The 23,769-nt window shown below is 45.3% G+C and overlaps 1 protein-coding gene across 9 annotated transcripts in view; it reads left to right on the forward strand.

The window, feature by feature from the left end:
- herc1 (HECT and RLD domain containing E3 ubiquitin protein ligase family member 1) overlaps positions 1-23,769 on the forward strand; it is a 221,413-nt gene that overhangs the window by 13,164 nt on the left and 184,480 nt on the right. For all 9 annotated transcript variants that reach the window (XM_069902884.1, XM_069902890.1, XM_069902891.1 and 6 more), the window contains exons 7-8: positions 20,763-20,906; positions 22,934-23,061. In XM_069902884.1, coding sequence (XP_069758985.1) covers positions 20,763-20,906; positions 22,934-23,061 — 272 coding nt within the window. The remainder of the gene's footprint in view (positions 1-20,762; positions 20,907-22,933; positions 23,062-23,769) is intronic.

A 23,769-nucleotide genomic window follows, 5' to 3' on the forward strand; every position in this document is an offset into this window, starting at 1 on the left:
GGACTCGATGGCCACTGTGTGCATCGTATATGGAATGTGGAGTTTGAGTAAGGGGGCCTTGCTTTAAATGTTGTTTAGTTTTATAGTGTTTTTCAGTTGCAGTAGAAAACCAGGAGTGACCAGTGGTAAGCACGTCGTTAATGCACAAATGAACTGAAATTACTGTCAAGAGTTCAGTGAACCCCATATACCAGCAGGAATAGAAATAACAGCAAAGCAATGGTTCCTTAAACAAAATTAGTTTAATTCTGAGTATAGAACAACAAGATCAACACTAAGTATTTACATCATTTCCCCCCCCCCCCCCCCCCCGCCCCCAACTTAATCTAAGCACATTTATGTAATATGTTTTCAAGAAAGTCCTTTTTACTGGCCACTCTTCCACTGGCATTTCCAAGGCTACAGTTTCCAGTGATCTTCAATTCTGTGCACCAAACCATAGTCATTACATTCAAGCAATCTTCAGGGCTTTACTTAGAATTACCAGGCAGGAAAGTTGTGGAGGGTTACAGAGTTGCGGATGGTTGTTGCTTGTTGGACACCCCAAACAGAAGTGTCTTCCAGGAGAAACGTGTCTTCCTTCCAGGCTCTTCTCACAGAGTTGTTCTCCTCTTCACACCGGGAAGACCAGCCGCCACTCCTGATTTCCACAGAGAGTACACTCAGGCTACCATATTAGAACTCTGCCCTGCCTTGAAAAAGGAGCCTTTTCGACAGGCTCCTCCTCTGTCCAGCCTTTCCTCAGGCTGCCTTCTGCTAACCACTTTCCCTCTCGTTCTCTGCCCCTCCCCTCCTGATGTTCCAGGCACTGTTCTCTTTGGTTTCAGTTTGCAAATGTTGCAGTTTCCAGGCTTTGATTGCAAATGTTGCTAAAGCCCAGAACCTTCTGTTTGCATCTGCCCTTGGAGCTTGCAAGTCTGTGTTTGTGAAACGCATGCAACCTAACCGCTAGCCCAATTCTAATCCCTTCTATAAGCATATATTTAATTACCCATTGCATCACACAGCCAACATGGAATGTGAAATAGAAATTTGAGAATATAAAATCTGTGGGTCCTGCCAAAGAATAGTTGGTTTGTCTCTGAATGCAGCATTGTAAGGTTAAAATTTATTGCATACGTTTAACTAAAACTAGATTACTTTCTAGTCAAAATTATTAACAAGTATTAATATGACTAATGACAACAAATTAAATTTACATTGGAATGTTAGGACAGATAAGTAGGAACTGTAACTTGTGTTTTCTGAAATCACTGATATCCATGCTAATAGATGAATGGGAGTTTGTCAAATACACAAGTAGAATATACTAATGCAATGACAATCTTGGTGTAGCTTCCCATTTGCATTAAATACACTAACATTCTATATACAGTAAAATACCCATTATTTGGAATTTAATCAACCTACAGCCTCAAGAAATTGGCAAAAATATTGCAGAAAATAAATAGGTAAAAAATACGGAAGTTAAAATTGGCGGTCTGTTAAAATTGGCTGATTGCGCAACATGCAATCTCAATCGACTGGCAAATACACTTATCTGGCATCTACGCAACCCCATAGGTTCCGGATATCAGGGGTTTTACTGTATAATTAATGTGCTGCAAAGTGAGAAATGGAATAATAAACGTCGAAGGAAGACAGAATAAAATAAACCCTAAGTACTTGTATAAAGTTGGCATCTACACATCCCCATAGGTTCCGGATATCAGGGTTTTACTGTATAATTAATGTGCTACAAAGTGAGTAATGGAATAATAAACGTCGAAGGAAGACAGAATAAAATAAATCCTAAGTACTTGTATAAAGTTGGCATCTACACATCCCCGTAGGTTCTGGATATCAGGGGTTTTACTGTATAATTAATGTGCTACAAAGTGAGTAATGGAATAATAAACGTCGAAGGAAGACAGAATAAAATAAATCCTAAGTACTTGATTAGCTGGCAGGTATGCAAAAAAGTGTTCTTTGGTGGTCCTGTTAATAGTGTTGTGTTTAGGTGATGTGGGGAGATTTGAGAGCTCAAAAAGCTTTGGTGGAGGAGAAACTGTTCTTGAACCTAAAGGTGCCAGACTCTGTATCGCCTGACTGACAGTAGCACCAAGGTCTTTTTTGATGAGAGGTGGCTGCACTCCTTAAATTAAAGCCCATATGTATTCTAATAACTTAGATTTACCAGCAGTTGCTGCGTTGATGTTTGTTTTGGATCAATTCTACAAATCCAGTTGATGTAAAATATTATTAACCGCACATATTAAGCTGTTCAATCAAACTATCATCAGTTTTGATGTGATGTTTCTAACCTAATCCATTGTTGCTGTTTCAGGCATTTTGTTTATGTTTCCATTCCAATGCAGTGATTTTCAAACTTTTTTTTGACTCACATGCCACTTTTTAAGTAATCCCTATGCCATAGGTGCTCTGTGATGAGTTAGAGATTACTTAAGGTGGGATGTGAGAGGAAAGAAAAAGTTTGAAAACTCCTGCTCTAAGAAGGTACAGATGTGGTGCTAAAGTGTGAAATGTGTGGTTTTCAATTGGGCTGCTGTGTTATGTATGGTGTAGAGTTTCTTGAGAGTTGCAAGTGGAGTGTATTCCATCACACTGCTGACCTGAGCCTTTTAGATGGTGGCCAGGCTTTGAACAGTTAGGTGAGATATTTGCTAAGGATTCTTAGCCTCTGACCATTCTCAAACCTACATTGTGGATGTGGCTACTCTAATTTATGATTTAAGAGTATGGAAACTTGGAGTTACACAGATGTTGGCTGATCTGAGAATCTCAATCACAGAGGCCTTCTATCTGAAAACTAAAATCAGCCCAGTTAACAATAAATACCAACCAATACATGTGGTAATTGATTCACCTCTCTGCTGCTTGAATATTTACTGAATCATTGGGAAAGTGAATGCTGGATGTCATCAGTCAGTTTTTGCAATAAATTGCAAATGCGACCGACCGCTGAGACGAGGCATTGCACATGCGACCGACCGCTGAGACGAGGCATTGCACATGCGACCGACCGCTGAGACGAGGCATTGCACATGCGACCGACCGCTGAGACGAGGCATTGCACATGCGACCGACCGCTGAGACGAGGCATTGCACATGCGACCGACCGCTGAGACGAGGCATTGCACATGCGACCGACCGCTGAGACGAGGCATTGCACATGCGACCGAGCGCTGAGACGAGGCATTGCACATGCGACCGAGCGCTGAGACGAGGCATTGCACATGCGACCGAGCGCTGAGACGAGGCATTGCACATGCGACCGACCGCTGAGACGAGGCATTGCACATGCGACCGAGCGCTGAGACGAGGCATTGCACATGCGACCGAGCGCTGAGACGAGGCATTGCACATGCGACCGAGCGCTGAGACGAGGCATTGCACATGCGACCGAGCGCTGAGACGAGGCATTGCACATGCGACCGAGCGCTGAGACGAGGCATTGCACATGCGACCGAGCGCTGAGACGAGGCATTGCACATGCGACCGAGCGCTGAGACGAGGCATTGCACATGCGACCGAGCGCTGAGACGAGGCATTGCACATGCGACCGACCGCTGAGACGAGGCATTGCACATGCGACCGACCGCTGAGACGAGGCATTGCACATGCGACCGACCGCTGAGACGAGGCATTTCTTCTCCTTAGTGTTATGAATTTTTGAAGTCTGTGTCACAAATATGCAGGCTGGTCATTGAATGACTAGATTAAAATTGAGATTTTCGAACTGAATGGGGTGGGGGGTGTTTGAGCACTGCGGAGACCAGGCAAGAAATGGAGCAGGGGCCTCAATCAGATCAGCCATGATCTTAAAATTGAACCTAAAGATGAACCACTGCTTTTGATTCTTGTGTTATTGTTATCAATTCATGTAAATTAAAACTGATCATGTTTTTTTAATTCTGCAGAGCATCTTGTGTGCAACACCATATTAGTATGCTTTTGGCATTTGCTTATGTATCTTTCCAGGGTTGCTAGGAATGGTGTCAATTGTCAAGCAACTCCGAAATAACCTTGCTCTTGTGAAATTCCTTCACTCTTATCGTAGGCAACACATGCAAAATCTGGTCTGAACAGATGGAAAGAACTCTTGTGCCTGTATTTTTGAAAAGATATTCTATTATTTGGCTGCTTGTTTTGCTGCAGAGTTGATTGGATCCGAACTCATTACAGCCAGTGTTGTCAGGGATTTCAGATCAATTTGAAGGCATCTGGTGGAACATTTTAAAAATTGTACCTTATTTGTGGTCTAGCGGGGACTTCAGCTTCACCAAGTACAGAAGGATGTGGGGAGCAGATGAATCTTGCCTCTGGGGGAAGCTGAAAAAGTATAGGAGGAGGGACTTTAGCTAAAATGATGCATTTCCCAAGAGGAATTTTGGGAGCTGTGCATATTTGAAAGGGATATTGAAATTCATAGTTTCAGAGTTGCAGCCCTGTTCATTCCTGGGTTTCAGCTCTGGCACTTGCGGAAGGTAAAGCAAGTTGCTGTTGTGAACCTAATGGCATGGATCCTTTCAGCATTCATACGTGTTATGTTGTGGGTGCTTTCAACATTTATGTTGTGGGTGCTTTCAACATTCATACGTGTTATGTTGTGGGTGCTTTCTGCTCAAGGAGAGGAGAGTGTCATACACAATGGTTAAGCTCTGATTGCAGGCTTGTTGCTGTTAAAAGCAGGAATGATAAACTGGACCCTTGTGCTATTCAAGTGAGCCTAGAGCTCTTCAACAGTTTCTTCAGCTTGCACTCCCTGAAGATGAGTGATCACCGATTTTTTCTTCTTTTTTTTTTTCATTTTTTCTTTTTATTTCCCATCCTTGCGGATAATGCCATGCCCCTGGTCAGCATGCTGCACTAATTGGGTGGATGGATCCTGGGTGGAGAAAGCTATTCCTGTTGCCATGGTATCCAACTTCAGGGCAACCTCTGAGAATTTCAATTAAAAGTTCATGTGCTGTCAGGCCTTGTCTTTCTATCCTTGTTGCTCAGTGGCTGAAGAGACACCGTCTGCTTGAATGTAGTGTTACGGAGTCCAGAGGACCCCAAAAACCTGCAGCAATAGATATGCACAACACAGGGTTACTTAAACAAAAGTAGTTTTTAATTATAATTGAACAAGAAAACCGAATTAAACTTTAATTTATTGCTTAACCTACTTAATCTCCCCTCTAATACTAAACGCGGGTGCGTGTAATGTATATTTAAGATTAGAAAAGTTCTTTGGATCACAGTCCAATCTCACGGGTTGCAGGCAATTCTTGTTCTGTGCACAGAAGTTAGCATTAACAAAGTTCACCAGTCTTTGGGGCTTAACAGGCAAGAGGTTACCATTCAGGAGGGTTCTTGCTGGTTTTCAGAGAGAGTGTGGTGGTACGCCATTAGGCAGGTGAACCGGCCCCGTGTGTCACGCACGCGGCGGGGCAGCTGGCCAAAATGGCGCCGGTGGGGGTTTCTCCCCAACCTCGGCACCAGGCTCAGAAGCCCGTGCTCTGCAGCCCACGTGACGCCCCAGCGACATCAGGGTCGCCGGGGCAGTTCTCAGCCAGGTCTGGGCTGGGAGCATAAGACCAGCCAGGCAGACCTCAATAAACGAGTTTTTACTCACTAAACTCAACCTATTTGGTTGTGGAGTTATTCGGTAAGCAGAGTAGCCACCGCTACATTGGTGACCCCAACAGGTTCAAACACCTTTGAACCCGACATGAACGACTCTTCGATCAATGCTATAGCCATCAAGCTTCCTGACTTCTGGGTTCAGGAGCCTGAGACCTGGTTCAGCCACGCAGAGGCTCAGTTTCACCTCCACCAGATTTCATCAAATACGACCAAGTTTTATCATGTGGTTGCCGCCCTGGAGGGCCACCGCCAAACGAGTGCTCCACCTCGTTCAGCACCCACCTGCGGAAGATGAGTACGGGACCATCAAGCGAGTGCTCACCGGCTCCCTCAGCTTCTCCAGGCGCCAGCGTGCCCCTCGGATGCTGCACCCTGACACCTTGGGAGAGAGAACTCCAATTGCATTGACGGATGAGATCCTCGCACTCATGGGCAATCACACCAACTGCCCACTCTTCGAGCATATCTTCCTTGACCATATGCCCGAAGACATCCAGCTGTTACTGTCCCAGGAGAGCTTCGTAGACCCTAGTAAAGTCGCTCAAAAGGCTAGCTATGGTTTGAACGATTCCCAGAGGGCTCAGCTGTCCAGCAAGTTATGAGTCCCGGCCATGACCAGGCCAAGCCTTACTCTAGCGCTGCGGAGGAACTCTCAGCCCCTGCAGGCGATAGCCAGAAGCAAGCCATCCACTTCAGGCCTCTGCTTCTTCCACCAGCGCTGGGGAGCCAAGGCTCTGAAGTGTCGTCAGCCCTGCTTGTTCCAGGGTAATGAGCAGGCTGGCCGCTGACTGTCCATAAAGATCGGCCAGCGGAAGTTCTCGTTAAGTTTCACCATTTCGATCCTCCCAACCTCCATTCTGGGTGTCGATGCCCGTATCTTCCAATCCATTCACCTCAACACCTCTCGCACAGAGCAGCCGCAGATGGCCACGGTCAACGCACCCAAGGACGAGTTTCAGCGCATCCTGGACAAGTTCCCGTCCCTCCTCAAGCCGCAGTTCTCCACTGCCTCACCACACCACGGGGTGTTTCATTATATCCCCACCCAAGGCCCCGGCTCCCGCTGGATAAGCTCCAGATAGTGAAAGAGGAGTTCTCGCATCTGCAAGAACTGGGGATCATTCAACGCTCTGACATTCCCTGGGCCTCGCCACTCCACCTGGTCCAGAAAGTCTCCAGAGGCTAGCGCCCCTGCGGAGATTATCGACGGCTTAACGACGTGACAGTATCTGACCGTTACCCCATCCCTCACATTCAGGACTTTACGGCCAACCTGCATGGCACGAGGGTGTTCTTCAAGGTCGACCTGGTGCGTGGGTATCATCAAATCCCGGTGCACCCCAAGGACATCCCCAAAATGGCTGCCGTCACCCCCTTTGGCTTGTTCGAATTTCTACGCATGGCTTTTGAGCTCAAGACCTTCCAGCGCCTCATGAATACGATGGGCAGGGATTTGAATTTCGTGTTCATTTATCTGGACGACATTCTTGTCGCCAGCTGAGAACGGGCACAGCCCAAGTCTCACCTGCACACCCTCTTCTCCTGACTGGCCGACTTCAGCCTAACGATTAACCCCGCCAGATGCTAGTTCGGGAAAGAGTCTATGCAGTTCCTGGGCCATACCATCATGGCCGAAGGAGCTACACAAGCTGCTACGAAGATCCCTGCGATCGGAGAATTTCCACACCTGGACAACCTCAAGGGGCGACAAGAGTTCGCGGTTATGGTCAACTTCTATAACCGATTCATTCCAGGCACTGCACGCATCATGCAGCCGCTCTTCGCCCTCATCGCAACCAAGGACAAGACACTCGCCTAGACTCCAGAGGCCAACAGGACATTCGAAGCCACGAAAGTTGCCCTCGCGAAGGCTACCCTGCTCATCCACCCACACACCGACCTGCATATGGTGCTCTCCGTCGATGCCTCTGCCACAGCCGTTGGTGCCTTCCTGGAGCAGCAGGTGAACATACAGTGGAAACCACTGGCATTCTTCAGCCGACTTCTTCGTCCGCTAGAGCACAAGTATAGTGCTTTCAACCGTGAGTTGCTGGCCATGTACCTTGCTGTGCCTTATTTTCACTATTTCTTGGAGGGGAGGCCCTTCACCATTTATACCAACCACAAACCCCTCACTCAGGCTCTCGCTATGGCTAGAGATCCCTGGTCAGGCCGGCAACAGCGTCCTTCGTGTCGGAGTTCACCACCGACATTCGGCACAAAGACAACGTGGTTGCCAACGCACTCTCCCAACTGGCCATTTGCTCGCTGACACCCAACCTAGACTACGACCAGCCTGCCCGGAATCAGAAGTCAGACGAGGAGACGCAGGCCTTCAGGACTGCCATTCTGGGCCTGCGGTTTCGGGACCTCCCGACTCCTCTCGGTGATGATACCGTCCTGTGTGATGTCTCCATGAGCACCCCGCGACCAGTGGTTCCCCAGCAGTGGCGCAGGCAAGTCTTCCACCATATCCATGACCTTTCCCACCCTTCCATCAGGTCCATGGTTCGTATAGTGGCAGAACGCTTCGTCTGGCACGGGCTTCGAAAGCAAATTGCGGACTGGGCCAGAACCTGCACCCATTGCCAGCTTTCCAAGGTACACAGGCACACCAGAGCACCCGTGCAGGATTTTGAACACGTCCAAGAATGGTTCAACCACATACATGTGGACATTGACAGCCCCTTACCAGTTTCCCGAGGTAACCATTACCTTTTCACAGTGGTAGACCGCACCACTCGTTGGCCTGAGGCGAGATTCCTCCACGGACTCCTGCTCCCAAGCACTTTTGACCGGTTGGGTTGCTCGGTTCGGCGTCCCGACCCACCTCACCAGCGACCGTGGCGTGCACTTCATCTCTGCGCTCTGGGCACAGCTTGCCAACAGACTGGGAATCGAGCTGCATCACACAACAGCCTATCACCCACAGGCCAATGGACTGGTCGAGTGATTGTCCCACCACCTTAAGTCGGCACTTATGGCCTGCCTCACCGGCCCGGACTGGGTGGACGAGCTGCCTTGGCTGCTCCTGGGCACCCGCTCGACACCCAAAGAAAACCTACAGGCGTCATCAGCCGAGCTGGTCTACGGTGCACTGCTAGCCCTGCCTGGTGAGTTTACCAATGCACCTCACAACCCTGCAACAGTCACCGTGCGGTTTACTTCCCCGTCTCTGGGCCCAGTTGGACTCCTTCACACCCCCACCACCGCCCAGACACAGCACACGGGCCTCTTATGTCCCAGCGACCTATATTCCGCAGAGTATGTTTTTATCAGGCGAGGCCCTTCCATGGCACCCCTTCAAAGACCGTACGAAGGGCCGTACGAGTCATCCAGCGTTCAGGAACCACCTTCCCACTGGACATCGGTGGTAAGAGCCCACCTCGACCCCAACGAGCCAGTGGTCGCGGCTCAACCCAAGAAGCGAGGCCGCCCAGCAAAAACATTGGCGCCGGTTCTGGGGGGGGGGGGGGCTGTGTGGCGGCGTGCCATTAGGCAGGCGAACTGGCCCTGCATGTCACACACACGGCAGGGCAGCCGGCCAAAATGGCGCCATTGGGGTTTTCTCCCTGAACTCGGCACCAGTCTCAGAAGCCTGCTCTGTACGGCCCATGTGACGCCCCAGCGACGTCAGGGCCCCCAGTGCGGTTCTCAGCCAGGTCCGGGCTGGGAGCATAAAACCAGCCAGGCAGATCTCAATAAACGAGTTTTTGCTCACTGAACTCAACCCATCTGGTTGTGAGATCATTCCATAAGCAGAGTAGCCGCTGCTACAAGAGATGCCTTTTGTTCCAGGACATCCGCACCTGATTCCTTTCCAATCAATCTTGCTGACGAAACTTGCCCCCTTCAGGGTTCTCCAGATGATTCTCTTTCTTTCGGGTCACCTCAGCCAGTCTTCTCCTTTGACCAGGCAGCCTTCCAAAAGTTTGCCAGTTTTGTCCTTCTGGAACTGATTTCTGTCTCCTTTCTCTCAGTTTCATACCCTCCCTCTCTGAGAGCAAAACTGTTCTGAGTCTGCCTGCAAAGATCACATGCTCTCCTCGGCAAGCTGTATTCTGCACATTTGTTGCTCTTCCTGCTAAAAGCACTCTGTGTTTTGAAATATGTGTGTGTTGTTCAAGCAATTCCTCCCAAACCACCTCTAAATCCTCTGTCACAGTAGTGTGACCTTGGCATTGTTCAGACTTGGGATGATGACCAGTGAGTGTTTGCTGGAGATCATCTCCACCAAGTGAACCCTTGGCTTTTCCTCATTCAACTGAATTCACCCTGAGGATCAACATCCACTTGACATCGAGTGAAATACGAAAGTGTGCAGATGCTGAGATTGAAGTAAAAGAACGGCTCCTCGTGTTCATCTGAACAGATGGCATTAACATCAACTTTTCTGGCTCCCCTCCACCCACACACATGTCCTTGCATCTCCTTTTCCACTAGCTCTGCTTCTGCAGAAGCCCAAACCACACCCCCCGCCTTTCTCTCTCCTGTGTCCCATCCATATCCAATTAACACTCCTTCCCTGCCCATTCTTTGCTCCCCCATCTTTTAATTTGGGTCCCTGCCTGGTTTTTACTCCTACCTTGAAGAAGGACTCAGGCCCAAAATGTTGGTTATGTGCCTTTTACCTCCTTCGGATGCTGAAGGACCTGCTGAGTTCCTCCAGCATTTCTGTGTACTCATGAGATATCAAGTAATATAGCTGCACTAATATTTACTAAGCTCATCAGGATTTCAACAGACATTCTGTGCAGTGGCAGATAGTGAAGGATATTCTTTACTTGAACTTGGAGTTGCACTCAGAGGTGAATACAAAACACTAAACCTGGCTTAACTCGCCGCTTTCAGATGGTCGGTATACCCCAACATAAAGCCGCCTAAAATACCCGAACGCGGCTGTTGGGGGGGCCACCTGAAAGCATAAAAACCTGACCCGAGGAGTACTTACCCAACCCTCCTCGGGTAGGTGTATTTCTCCGCTTCCAAGCGCTCCCCCCATGGCACCTGAAAGTGGGCTGGACGGCGGCCACAGCCGGCAGGAGCTGGCGTTTGCTCCGCAGTGCCTCTCCCCACTGCGGACCTTTCAGGTGCCAGAACAGTGCCTTCAGTGCTGCCACCTGAATTTCGCTTCGCCCACAGCCGACTCCGGGGCCGCATTCTCCCGGCTTTAGAGAATAATGCAACTTGCTGCATTCCCACCCTTATTAACAACCCTGCATTTTCACATTTGATCTAATATTTGTGCATTGTTTTATATTCACTATGGTTAATGATTGGTATCAATTTGTCCAAGTTTCCTCCCCATCACAAGGTCAAACCTCAATTGCTAGCAGCTAGAATAAAAGCTGCTAACTCAATCCTCAATGTTTCCTTAACATCCTCAATGTTTCCTGCCAGTCTGGCATACATGCTTCACAAACTACATTCATAAACAGAGATGACGAGTGATAAATTCTGATCCGTTTTGTCCCTCCCCACCTACATCTGCAACACCTGACGTGCCCTCCATCACTTCAACATCTTTCCGTTTCATTTGGTATCCAATCTCTATACACCTCTATTTTCCCCCATACCAAAGACCTCAAAGCCCTGTGTTTCTACCTCAACAACAAACCCAACCTGTCTCCCCCCCCTCACCTCCCTCCTCCGCCCGGTAGAACTTATTCTCATGCTCAACAACTTCTTTGATTCATCCCACTTTCAGATTTATTGTCAGAGTACATCGCATACCACCCTGAGATTTTTTTTCTCTGCAGGCAAGGCACAATTACCATTTATTGATAATGCAAAAGAAAACTCTACACAGCATATCCATGTAAACAGATTTGTAGACAGATAACAAATGTAAACAAACTCCAATACAGAGAAAATAAAAATCAATAGAACGCACAAGATTCCTTAAATGAGTCCCTGATTGAGGAGTCTGAAGGTGGAGGGGTATCAGCTGTTCCTGAACCTGGTGGTGTGAGTCTTGTGGCACCAATACCTCTTTACTGATGGCAGCAGAGAGAACAGAGCGTGTGCTGGGTGGTGTGGCTTCTTCGCTCCGACAGCAGCGATCCCTATAGACGTTCTTGATAGTGTGGAGGGTTTTGCCTGTGATGTCCTGGGCTGTGTCCACTACCTTTTGCTGGGCTCTCCCCTCAGGGAAATTGGTGTCCCCATACCAGACTGATGCAGCCAGTCAGCACACTTTCTGCTGCACCTCTGTAAAAATTTGCCAGGGTTTCTGGTGTCATTACCACACCTCCACAAACATCTGAGGAAGTAGAGGCGCTGACGTGCTTTCTTCACGATGTCATTGATGTGCTGGGTCCAGGAGAGATCTTCTGAGATGGTGACTCCCAAGAACTTAAATTGGCTCACCCTCTCCGACTCTGATTTTCCCCTTGTGATCACTACTGGATTGTATACCTCTGGGTTTCCCTTCCTGGTCAATAATCAGCTCCTTAGTTTTGATGACTTTGAGTGCAAGGTTGTTGTTAGTGCACCATCTAGCCAAGTTCTCAGTCTCCCTCCTGTGTGCTGACTCATCTCCTCCCTTGATACGAACCACTACTGTGATATTGTCAGCAAATTTATAGATAGTGTTATTGTTGTAACGAGCCACACAGACATAGGTGTAAAGTGAGTAGAGCAGGGGGGCTATGAAGATATCCCGGTGGTGCTCCGGTACTGATAAAGATTGTGGAAGAGATGTTCTTGCCAATCCTCACTGACTGTGGTCTGGACATAAGGAAATCCATGATCCAATTACACCAGTAGTTCGAAACCTTTTTCCACTCACATCCCACTTTAAATATTCCCTACGCCATCGGTGCTCTGTGATCAGTAAGGGATTGCTTCAGGTGGGGTGTGAGTGGGGAGGTTGAGAATCTCTGTTCTAGACCCAATTGTTACTGAAATATTTTGCTTGAGAAAAATTGTCATTGGCCCATTTCCTTGGGAGTTCTGAAACCCTGCACATAATGAGTCAATGAGGTACAATTAAAACAGTGGTTTTCAAACTTTTTCTTTCTGCCCACATATAACCATATACAGCACAGAACAGGCCAGTTTGGCCCTACTAGTCCCCACCCTCCTAGTCCCACTGACCAGCACCTGGTCCATATTCCTCTAATCCTCTCCCCTCCATGTAATTATCCAGTCTTTCCTTAAATGTAAATAACGATCCTGCTTCAACCACCACCGCCGGAAGCTTATTCCACATCCCAACCACCCTTTGCGTGAAGAAATTTCCCCTAATGTTCCCCTTATAATTTTCCCCCTTCAATCTCAAACCATAGCCTCTGATTTGAATATCCCCACTCTTAATTGAAAAAGCCTATCCACGTTGATTCTCTCTGTCCCTTTTAAAATCTTGAACACCTCCATAAAATCCCCCCCTCAATCTTCTATGCTCCAGAGAAAAAAGCCCCAGGCTGCTCAACTTTTCTCTGTAACTCAAACCCTGACATCCTGTCAACATTCTCGAGAACCTTCTCTGCACTCTCTCTATTTTGTTTATATCCTTTCTATAATTTGGTGATCAAAACTGCACACAGTATTCCATACTTGGCCTCATCAATGCTTTGTACAATTTCATCATAACATCCCAACTCTTGAATTCAGTACTCCGATTTTTAAAGGCCAACATTCCAAATGCCTTCTTCACCACTCTATCTACCTGAGTATCAACTTTGAGGGTACTATTTACCATAATTCCTAAATCCCTGTGTTGCTCTGCACTCCTCAATTGTCTACCATTCAATGTATATGACCTATTTAGATTTGCCTTTCCAAAGTGCAACACTTCACACTTATCTGTATTAAATTCCATCAGCCAATTCTCAGCCCACTCCTCTAGCTTTCCTGTATCTCTTTTTAAGCTACGGTAATCTTCCTCACTGTCCACAATACCACCAATCTTTGTATCATCTGCAAACTTACTTATCCAATTCACCACCCCTTCTTCCAGATCGTTAATATATATAACAAACAATAGTGGACCCAGGACCGATCCCTGAAGAACTCCACTAGTCACCAGTCTCCAATTTGACAAACGATTTTCTACCACTACTCTCTGACACCTCCCATCCAACCATTGCTTAATCCATTTCACTACCTCCTTATTTATACCTAATTCCTCCACCTTTTTTCCTAACCTCCTGTGGGGAACTTTGTCAAAAGCTTTACTAAAGTCTAAATAGACAACATCCACAGCCTTCCCTTCATCAATCTTTTTTGTAACCCCCTCAAAAAACTCTATAAGGTTTGTTAAGCATGATCTACCCCTGACAAAACCATGCTGACTACTACCTATCAATCCCTGTTCTTCCAAATATTTGTAAATGCCATCCTTCAGAACACTATCCATCAACTTACCCACCGCAGACGTCAGACTCACAGGTCTATAATTTCCTGGCTTACATTTGGACCCTTTCTTAAACAGCGGAACAACATGAGCCACCCTCCAATCCTCTGGCACTACCCCCGTGACCAGTGACATCCTAAATATCTCTGTATCTGTACACTAGCCTCCCTGAGTGTCCTTGGGAATACTTTGTCCGGACCCGGAGATTTGTCCACCTTTATCTTTTTTAACACTGCCATCACTACCTCCTCAGTTATCCTTATATGCTTCATGACCTCCCCACTATTTTTCTTTACTTCAACTGATACAATATATTTTTCCCTAGTGAATACAGAGGAAAAGAAATCATTTAAAATTTCCCCCCTCTCCTCTGACTTCTCACTCAGCCTACCCTCACTATCTACAAGGGGTCCAATTCTATCCCTCACTCATCTTTTACTTTTAATGTACCTATAGAAACCCTTTGGATTTATTTTTACTCTGCCTGCCAAAGCCTCTTCGTGCCTCTTTTTGGCCTTTCTAATTTCTTTCTTAAGATTTTTTCTACACTCCTTGTAGTCCTCTTTCAATTTCTCATCACCCTGCTGTTTATACTTCTTGTACACCTCCCTCTTTCTCCTAACCAAATTTCTAATATTCATTGAATACATTCCACCTTAAGCAATCCCTTACTAATCACAGAGCACCTGTGGCATAGGGAATACTTAAAGTGGCATGTGAGTGGCAAGAAAAAGGTTGAAAGTTACTGACCAAGCATGTCCTATCCCTTAATAATCTTGAAACGTTCTCATCCTTCTAAATTCAAATGTATACAAGCCCAGTCGTTCGAATTTTCCAACATACGACAGTCTTGCTATCCCAGGAATTGGCCTAGTGAACCATTGCTGCACTCCCTCAATAACAAAAATGTCCTCCCTCAATAGCAAAAATGTCCTCCCTCAAATTTGGAGACCAAAACTGCACACAATACTCCCAAGTGTGATCTCACCAGGGCCCTATACAACTGCAGAAAGACCTCTGCTCCTATACTTAACTCCCTTTGTTATGAAGGCCAACATACCATTACCTTTGTTCACTGCCTGCTGTCTCTTAATCTTACTTTCAGTGACTGAACAAGGACACCTGTATCTCTTTATACTTCCCCTTTTCATCACTGGAAACATTCAGATAGTAATCTGCCTTCCTGTTCTTGACATCAAAGTGTATAACCCCATATTTATCCACATTTAACTGCATCTGCCATGCTCTGGTGTAATCATTCAGATCCTCAGCTGAGTTCTTGAACACTGCCCAATCCGCTGACTCAAGGAAGTCCTGTAACTGTCTTCAGCCTCCTGTGACCACCTTTTAGCTGTCCTGATCTCTAGAGGCTCTCCTTTTAGGCTCTGTCTGTATGAAGGCAGAAGGAGCACAGCCAGGTGATCAGACTCGCCAAAATGCAGCCTTGGGAAGGAACGGTGGGCCTTCCTTATCTGGGTGTAGCAGTAATCGAGTGTGTTGGGTCCTCTGTATGTCCATGCTGATGGTAGCTGGAAAGGGTTTTCTTGACGCAGACCTGGTTAAAGTCACCGACTAAGATTTGTGTTGCATCGGGCTGGGCTGACTCTTGTTTACTGATCACATCATGCCGCTCTGCAAGTACCTGCATCGGGAGGGATATAAACTCTGGTGAGAATCACTGATGAGAACTCTTGGGGTAGATAGAAGGGTCTGCATTTAATTGAGATTTGCTCTAAGGCAGCAGTGCAGGTGGTCGACATAACCCCAATGTTCGTGCACCACCCAGTATTAACAAAAAAGCACCCCCCACCCCCCCTCCCTTTTCTAGAATCTAAGTTCCAATCCAGTCTATGAATGGTGAAACTGTCTGGTCGGATAGCTGTTATCCGCCGTGTTCTCTGTTAGCCGGGTCTCAGAGCAGCAAGCAACTGAGACTGTCTCATCTGTTTCTGATAAAGCAGACTTGCCCGCAGGTGGTCAATTTTATTCTCCAGTGACTGGATATTCGTCAGTAATAAATACAATAGGGGAGGTCTCAGATCCCTGTGCTTCAGTCTTGTTTTGATCTTGGTCCTCACTCCATGTTTCCTACCTCGACCTTGGTGGTGGCCTCTGCCTTTCCTGCTCCTGACTCTGCTGTTACCTGGGAGATTTGTAGATTGTTAACTGTTCAGCAGCTGGTTGGTCCTGAAAAGACTGCATGTAGTTGATTGTATTGAAAGCAGTTGGGAAGGTGAGTATTTTAAATGAGTATTTAATGGGTTCTGTATCTCGCAGAAAGTCTCCGTGGGTCCCTAGCGCCATTAAAAAAAAATCTCCAGGTTAATTCTCTCGGTTTAATTCTCCAGGTTAGACAAAGCATCTCAGCTATGCTGCCCTTTTAGCTCTGGAGTAATCCACGTTAAAAGCCTACATTGGCAAGGCTCCTCGACTCTTCCTCCGCTACATTAGGGCTGCCTCGTGCACCCATGATGAGCTTGTCAACTTCATCCACTTTGCTGCCAACTTCCACCCCTCAATTCACTGGATCCATCTTCAGTACTACTATCTCCTTTCTTGGTCTCCATCTTGGGGGAAGAAACTCTCAAACAGACATTTTGTACAAACCCACCAACTCCCACAGCTACCTTGACTATACCCTGCCCCTATAAGGATTCTATTCCTTTCTTGCAATTCCTCTGTCTCCATCGCAGCTGCTTCCAGGATAAAGTCTTCCATGCTGGACCATCTGAGATGTCCTCCTCCTTTAAAGAGCATGGCTTTCCCCTTCACACTATTGACTGGGGCTTCACCTGCATTTCCCCATTTCATGCACATCTGCCCTGGACCCTTTGTCCTCACCTACTTCTCCATCCAACCCATTGTAGATGGCACAAATTTCGGAGGATGATGTGATCCCACCACCAGACACATTTTCCCCATCCCTCCCCTTTCTGCCTTATGCTGGGAGCGCTCCCTTTATGATTCCATCCTCTACTCATCCTTCCCACCAATCGGCTCCCCGCAGAAAATGCTACACTTGTGCCTACACCACCTTCCTCACTACTGGTCATGGCCCCAAACAGTCTTTCCAAGTGAACCAACACTTCTGAATCTGCAGGTGTCATCTACTATATCTGATGCTCCCATTGTGGCCTCCTCTACAGCGGAGAGACTAGAAGATAGTTTAATAATGGTAATCCATTTTCAATTTTCCACTCCATTCCCACAGAGACGTGTCTGTCCATGGTCTCATTCACTGCCCAACTGATCTCACCTACTAATTGTAGGAACACCACCTTGTATTCCGTCTGAAAGCCTCCAACCAGAGGGTATTAACATCGACTTCTCTGGTTTCTGTTAGCTCCTCCCTCTCCCTTTCTTGTTCCCCATCCCTGTCTCCTTCCTGCCAGCTCCCCTCCCCTTGTCTCCCCTCACTTTCCCTATCCCTCAGTCTTTTCTTTCAGCTCTGCATTCCCCTCCCCTCATCAGTTTTCAGTTTTTCTCTCCTACTTGCCTGTTTGGCCTTTTTTCCTCCCCTCTTCCCTGCCTTTTTTTTCAGGTTTCTGCATGGTTTATGCTCATATTGACGAAGGTCTCAGGCCCGAAACGTTGGTGTGTATCTTTTCCTCCTGTGGATAGTGAGGGACCTCCTGAGTTCCTCCAGCACTTCTGTGTACAGGTGCTCCTCTACTTACCATGGTCCGACTTAACGATTTTTCAAAGTTACGCCGGTTCGAATCCGTACTTTCAATTTCGAATTCTGATCTGTTCCCCGCACTTGCGATTTGCAGCACGCCACTCTCTCGCGCAATGGCAGCATCGCACGAGAGTATCCTACAGCATGCTCTCGTGCGATGCTGACTCGACCTTGCTCGCAGTCTGTAGCGATCACTTTAGCATCCCCGCCGTCCATCAATTAATTCTAGTTCAATGCTTTAAACATTCTTCGCGTCCAGTGTGCTTTCAATGTGCAATAAAGGTATTCGAACTTTAATTATTAAAAAAAAATGGTAGGTGTGGTATTTTTTGACTTGCGGTTTTTTTTTTGGACTTACAAAGGATTTGCCGGAACATAATCCCATCGTAAGTTGAGGAGCACCTGCCTTTAATAAATTCTGATACCCTTGTGATGAGTGGTGCCAGTAAAGAAAAATCAATAATATTGGCAATGTCGTTAAGCTTTTATCATTGGTAATTTCATTCTGCATCTCTGGTCACTTCTATCTCCATCTCAAGCACTATCTCAGAATTGAGGATGACTTGCTTCCAGAAACAAAAAGGAAGCTGCTGGAAGAACTCAAAAGGTCAATCAGTATCTGTGAACAGTCCATCTTTTGGGTCCAGACAATGGGGTAGCTGGTTCTGGGTAATGAAAAGTGGGGAAACCACACTTTTGCATGTACACCAAGAAGTCGCTGATGGTTAGGCTGGTGGCGAGTTTGAGAGGTAGTGCACTCAATCCCCATTTATACAGGATACGTGAACTTCAGAACCACCTCGAGCGTCCCTTCTCAAGGTCGTGGGCTAAAGTTTCCCAAGAGTCTGTGTTGATGATGCATCTTTTGGAGGGATTGTGACACGACCACACAAATGAGGGCACATCCAAATAATTTTATAAATCAAATAAAGATCAGAACAATTAATTCTTAGCTCATAACCCTATCCTTCCAGTGCAAATGGTTCCATTGACACCGCCATTGTTCCAGCAACTGCGACCAAGACTTAGTTGATTGCTTGTAAAGGCAAATGTTGTAGATGGCAGTGAAGGGCACCGCTTCTGGGCCTGAATATTCTGGTCCTGATCTGCAACATCTCGCTATGAGCAAGAGCAGGTTGGTTTGGCTGGCAGATAAATAACAGCAAGCATGGCAGAGGCAAAAGCATGAATGGTCTTGCAGAGAGCAGTGGTGTGTGTTGCTTCAGGGTAACTCATTTTCCTCCAGGGCAGGACATCAATACCTGCACTAATTTATGGGTGGACAGGTGGTTGGAGTGTCATTAGAAACCTTGAATTATACAGAAGAGGGTGAACCTTGAGCCTCATGAAAAGTTGTGCAAAATTGGACGGCCACTGTATTACTGCATGCATACTTTCAGACAGGCCACGTATTCCTTGTCTTAAAAATAAATTTCGGGAAGAGCACGCAGTTCACACAACATCTGTGGAAACAAAAGTAATGGGCGTTGAAACCCTGCATCGGGACTACATTGGTTTTCTGTGTTAGAACTTCTGAAATGTCCTCTTTCTAGAAATGTGTTTCCACTTTGCCATAGTTAATGGAGCCTTCACATGCACTACCTCCACTACTTTCCCTTTTTCCCTGTAATCGTGGTATATGCAACACTTGCCATTGGATGGTAGAGAAAGACGTGGTGAAGAGATCCAAACAACGGCAGAGATTCACATTACAAAAAAGTCCTGGTGCACTGTGTCAAGCTGAAACATTGACACCTCCCATTTGCCTGCTCGTCTCATCTTGTTGACGTGGAAAACATTGATTCTCCCTGCACGTAAGTTGCCACATATCACATGTACAGGAACGTTGGACATAACTCCGCCAGTAAAATTTGGTGGGGCCTTCCACTGAAGGTCATTTTGGCATTTTCATGTCTGATAAATCGGAAATACTGGATGAACTCAAGTTGATCAGCATTGATGAAGATTTTTCAAAAAAAAAAGCAGTTGACATTTTGAGTTGGGGGCAGATTCCTCTTGTTCTGCTTGACTGGCTGGGTTCTTCCACTGCTCTTTTCATTTCAAAGTTAAAGCATCTGGAATTTTTCGTCTTCACGTGCTCTCGTGTGATTTTTGGTCTCCAGACCGGAGCCATTTTATTTCGCGTGGCAATCATTTTCTACTGTTCAGAAAAATCCCGATGCGAGGACCATCTTTTTAAACGGCAGATAAACTAAACCCACTAGACCAATTGGACTTGTTCTTGCCCTGCATTGCAGGCTACTACCTCACAAAAAGGTATGTGCGTTTGGAAGATTTTTTTATAACTCCACTGACTGTTCACATTGATGCTTTTGGCATATGTATTTATAGCATCCTGTGGGATGCGCTCATATTCCCAATATAGCTGATAGGCTACCAGACCTTAAATGATCTTTTCAGTTCTCATTTTTGAATATTGAAACGATACTCCAGCCTTTTTGAGTTCATATCCATCAAATAAATCGGCAGATTAATATCTTTGGAGACCTCCTGCAAATAATATAGTCAACATTTTGGTTATATGTTAATCATTTTGTGTTTTACTCATTTTATTACCCACGTTCTCCTCTTTCATCTACGACTTTTGTGTCACATTTAACCAGAAGTCGGTTTGGGTTCTGTTTTCACCATCAATGTTATTTGGTCATCTCTTGATCATTAACTAATACTGCACTGATTTCATCCTTACCTGTTACTGAAATACTCTTTGTAATGTCTGTGTAATATAGTTACGCCTTGATCACTACTTCAACTGCCCAGACTTAAATGCACAATCATTATGTGATCTATCAAAACATTTTTATTATTATTTAAGATGTGTAGCAGTTGCTGAGATTAATTGTTTTTGAGAAGATGCAAGCAAACCACAGATCTTGCAGGTATGCTCACTTTTCTAGTAATATAACCTCTGGATTTCCATTGTTTACTGAGTTCCCCACACTTCAAGTCCAGTGGTTTCCCAATAATTTTGGAAAATTCAGTAGTTGCGTTGGAATATGGAAACTCTATTCTTTTAATTTGAACGACAAATGCAATTTTTTTTAAAGAATGTCATTAATTGTTACTTTTCAATAGGCCATGGTGATAGCAATAGCCGTAACATCCCCACGTTGGTGAAGGATATAAGCAACGTAGGTGAAGTATCTTGTGGAAGTTCACACACCATTGCATTATCTAAAGATGGAAGGACAGCCTGGTCTTTTGGAGGAGGTGACAATGGTAAGTAATAGTCCTCCTGCAATAAACTTGCATTCTTTTGCCATGTGCTTGAGGAACTCACCAGGACATGCACCATCCATCGGAAGGGTAAATAACGTTTCAGACTTGGACCCTTAGTCAGGCATACATTTGTTACCTTTACTTCCTCTAGATGTTGCATGATCTCCTGAGTTTCTCCAACAAATGTGTATTGCACATGACCACGTACTTTATTGTTAACTCCTATCGCAACATACAGTTGATAAACATTTTTTAATAGATGCTTGTTAGTCAGCAATACTGTACAGAAGCAGATCCATTGGCCGGCCATGCCAATCAAAATTAGTATTGATATTTACTAGTTACATTTACTGTCTATATTCTTCTATGAATTGGAAGTTGTAGGAACTTAGAAAATGTGAGGGTACTTGCAATGTGTTCTGGATTCCGACCACACCCGGAGTGAGAAGTTCTTCTTATCCTCTCTTCACCTTAGACTAAACCTTTTGCCTCTGTTATGGAGGAAAGTTTCCTTCCAATTCTCTTGTATCTATAATTTGTATATTTTTGTCAGCTCCCTCTTCTGTTCTAAGGAAAACCAATCCAGCCCATCTAATCTCTCTCGACTAAAATGTTGCATCCATGACAGTATGTTGGAGAATCTTCTCTACACCCTCTCCTGTGCAATCACTTCTTTCCTATGGTGTGGTGACAAGAAAATCTACATAACCTTAGCTGATGGTTTACCTCAATACTGTCATATTCTGTGCCCTGGCTAATGAGGGCGAGGGGCTAATATTCACATGCCACCTTCACCGTCTTGTGCGGCCACTTTCAGAAATCCCTGTGTTTCTCCTTATTCCTTAAAGTCCAATTCCTCATCATGACTTAGTGGCTGGTTACATTTCATATACAATTCTAAGTATCTGGTTGAAATTTTAAATGTCTGCATTTCAATTGCAAGGTTCTATTATTTTAGATCAATTAATAACATAGCTTTGTCCCGATATCAGGATCTTCGGTGCCATTTTGAGCTATGAGTTCATAACTGGAGTCATGTTCATGCATCATGAACATGATCTTTGGCCCAAGTTGTTGGCATTCTGGGCTAATCCTACTAATTCATATCTTTCAAAATCTTTTATAATTGACGTGAATCACATTTCCTGGTGTTTCTATGTGCTAGTGTTTGGCAACTACAAAGATGCTCAGTAACTCAAATGACACCCACACAGCCTCAAATTACACTGGACAACCATTTTTCTTCAAAAAGTTTGTTTCCTGGAGAAAAAATGGGGATGATAAGAGACAATTTAAAGCTGAACATGAAGATAATTTCAGATTTGCTGGATCACTTAGGAAGTTGGAGAAACATTAAATTGACTTCTATTGAATTTACCAGATATCGCATAATGATGCTGGCACATTGCGCTAATTCAACTGACCTAAAAATGTTTTGCCGCTCATTTTCGTTTGTACTCAGCATCTGATGCCTCTCATGTCAGTGTCCAATGATAGTTGGCCAGCATTGATGAATTTCAGTTACCCTGATTGCAAGGTCCTGGTGAAATCTGTCACCATGCCTCGTCGCCAAGATCAGCAGGGAAACTTTCATTTTTTTTCCAGATTTATTGTCAGACTACATACATGACATCACGAACCACCCCGAGATTCTTTTTCCTGTGGGCGAAGTGTGAATGCAGAAAATTAATTGTCGATGACATGTTTTTTTGTATGCTTGAAGTAGACTTAAAATGTGACAGGAAATCACAAAAGTAGATTATATTTAGTTAATTATTTAGGAAATAGGAAAATTTTAATGAAACAACAGTGGTGATTGGGGGGGGGGGTGGGGGGCAGTCCTGGGATGGAGATGAACGCCACCTACTGCTATTTGTTAATTAATTCCCTTCTTTCCCATTATAAAAGTGGGCTGTCTTTCTGTGTCTTTGACTCAATAGATTACTATGTGAAAGATAACATTGCCCAATATATTCCATGTATCTGCAGATTGTCTTGGTAATTGTTTATCTGATTTATCTTGCAAGGCAAACTTGGTCATGGTGATACCAACAGAGTTTATAAACCCAAGGTGATTGAAGCCTTGCAAGGAATGTTTATTCGTAAAGTGTGTGCTGGAAGCCAATCTTCACTTGCTTTGACATCAACGGGCCAGGTTAGTTCATTTGAATAATCTTTTTTATTGTAGATATATTTTGCTTTTTGAAAGAGTATGTAAGGTAAAACTCCTGTTATCTGGAATTCAAGCAAGTGGAAGCCTCAAGCAACCAAAAAAAATTGTGGGAAATAAATAAATAAAAATTTCGTACATTGAACATTGGCATGCCTCACTGTTAGTTCGCCAGTCACTCAACACGCAGTCTCAAGCAACCGGAAAATTCATATCCGGCATCTTATCAATCCCCAAAGATGCCAGATAGCAGTGGTTTTATAGGATATGGTGAGTGCCAATGTGGTTCTAAAATGATCTGTGTTAAGAAGCATAACCTTTATCTTTGGAAGATGGATAATATGGTACGGTAGAATCTGTGTCTTCCTGTCCCAAGTATACAGATATTGATGAGTATTGAGATGATAAAGAATTTGATAAATGGTGATTTCAGCATGTTGAAATGTGGCTAATGTCTTTCTTGGGATGATGTTAGTCCTGAACTAAACTCTTTGAAATAAATTCAATCCAATGATAAGAACAGAAGAAATAGGCACTGGAGTTCGCTATCCAGCCTGTAAAGCCTGCGGTGCCATCCAGTAAGATCATGGCTGATCTGATGAGAAGCTTATCTCCACCTATATCCCCATATCCCCTTAATTCCCCATCTATGTAAAAATCTATTCAACCTTGTCTTTAATATATTTACTGAGG

The sequence above is a fragment of the Narcine bancroftii genome, chromosome 11 (genome assembly GCF_036971445.1).
Source record: "Narcine bancroftii isolate sNarBan1 chromosome 11, sNarBan1.hap1, whole genome shotgun sequence".
Lineage (NCBI taxonomy): Eukaryota > Metazoa > Chordata > Chondrichthyes > Torpediniformes > Narcinidae > Narcine > Narcine bancroftii.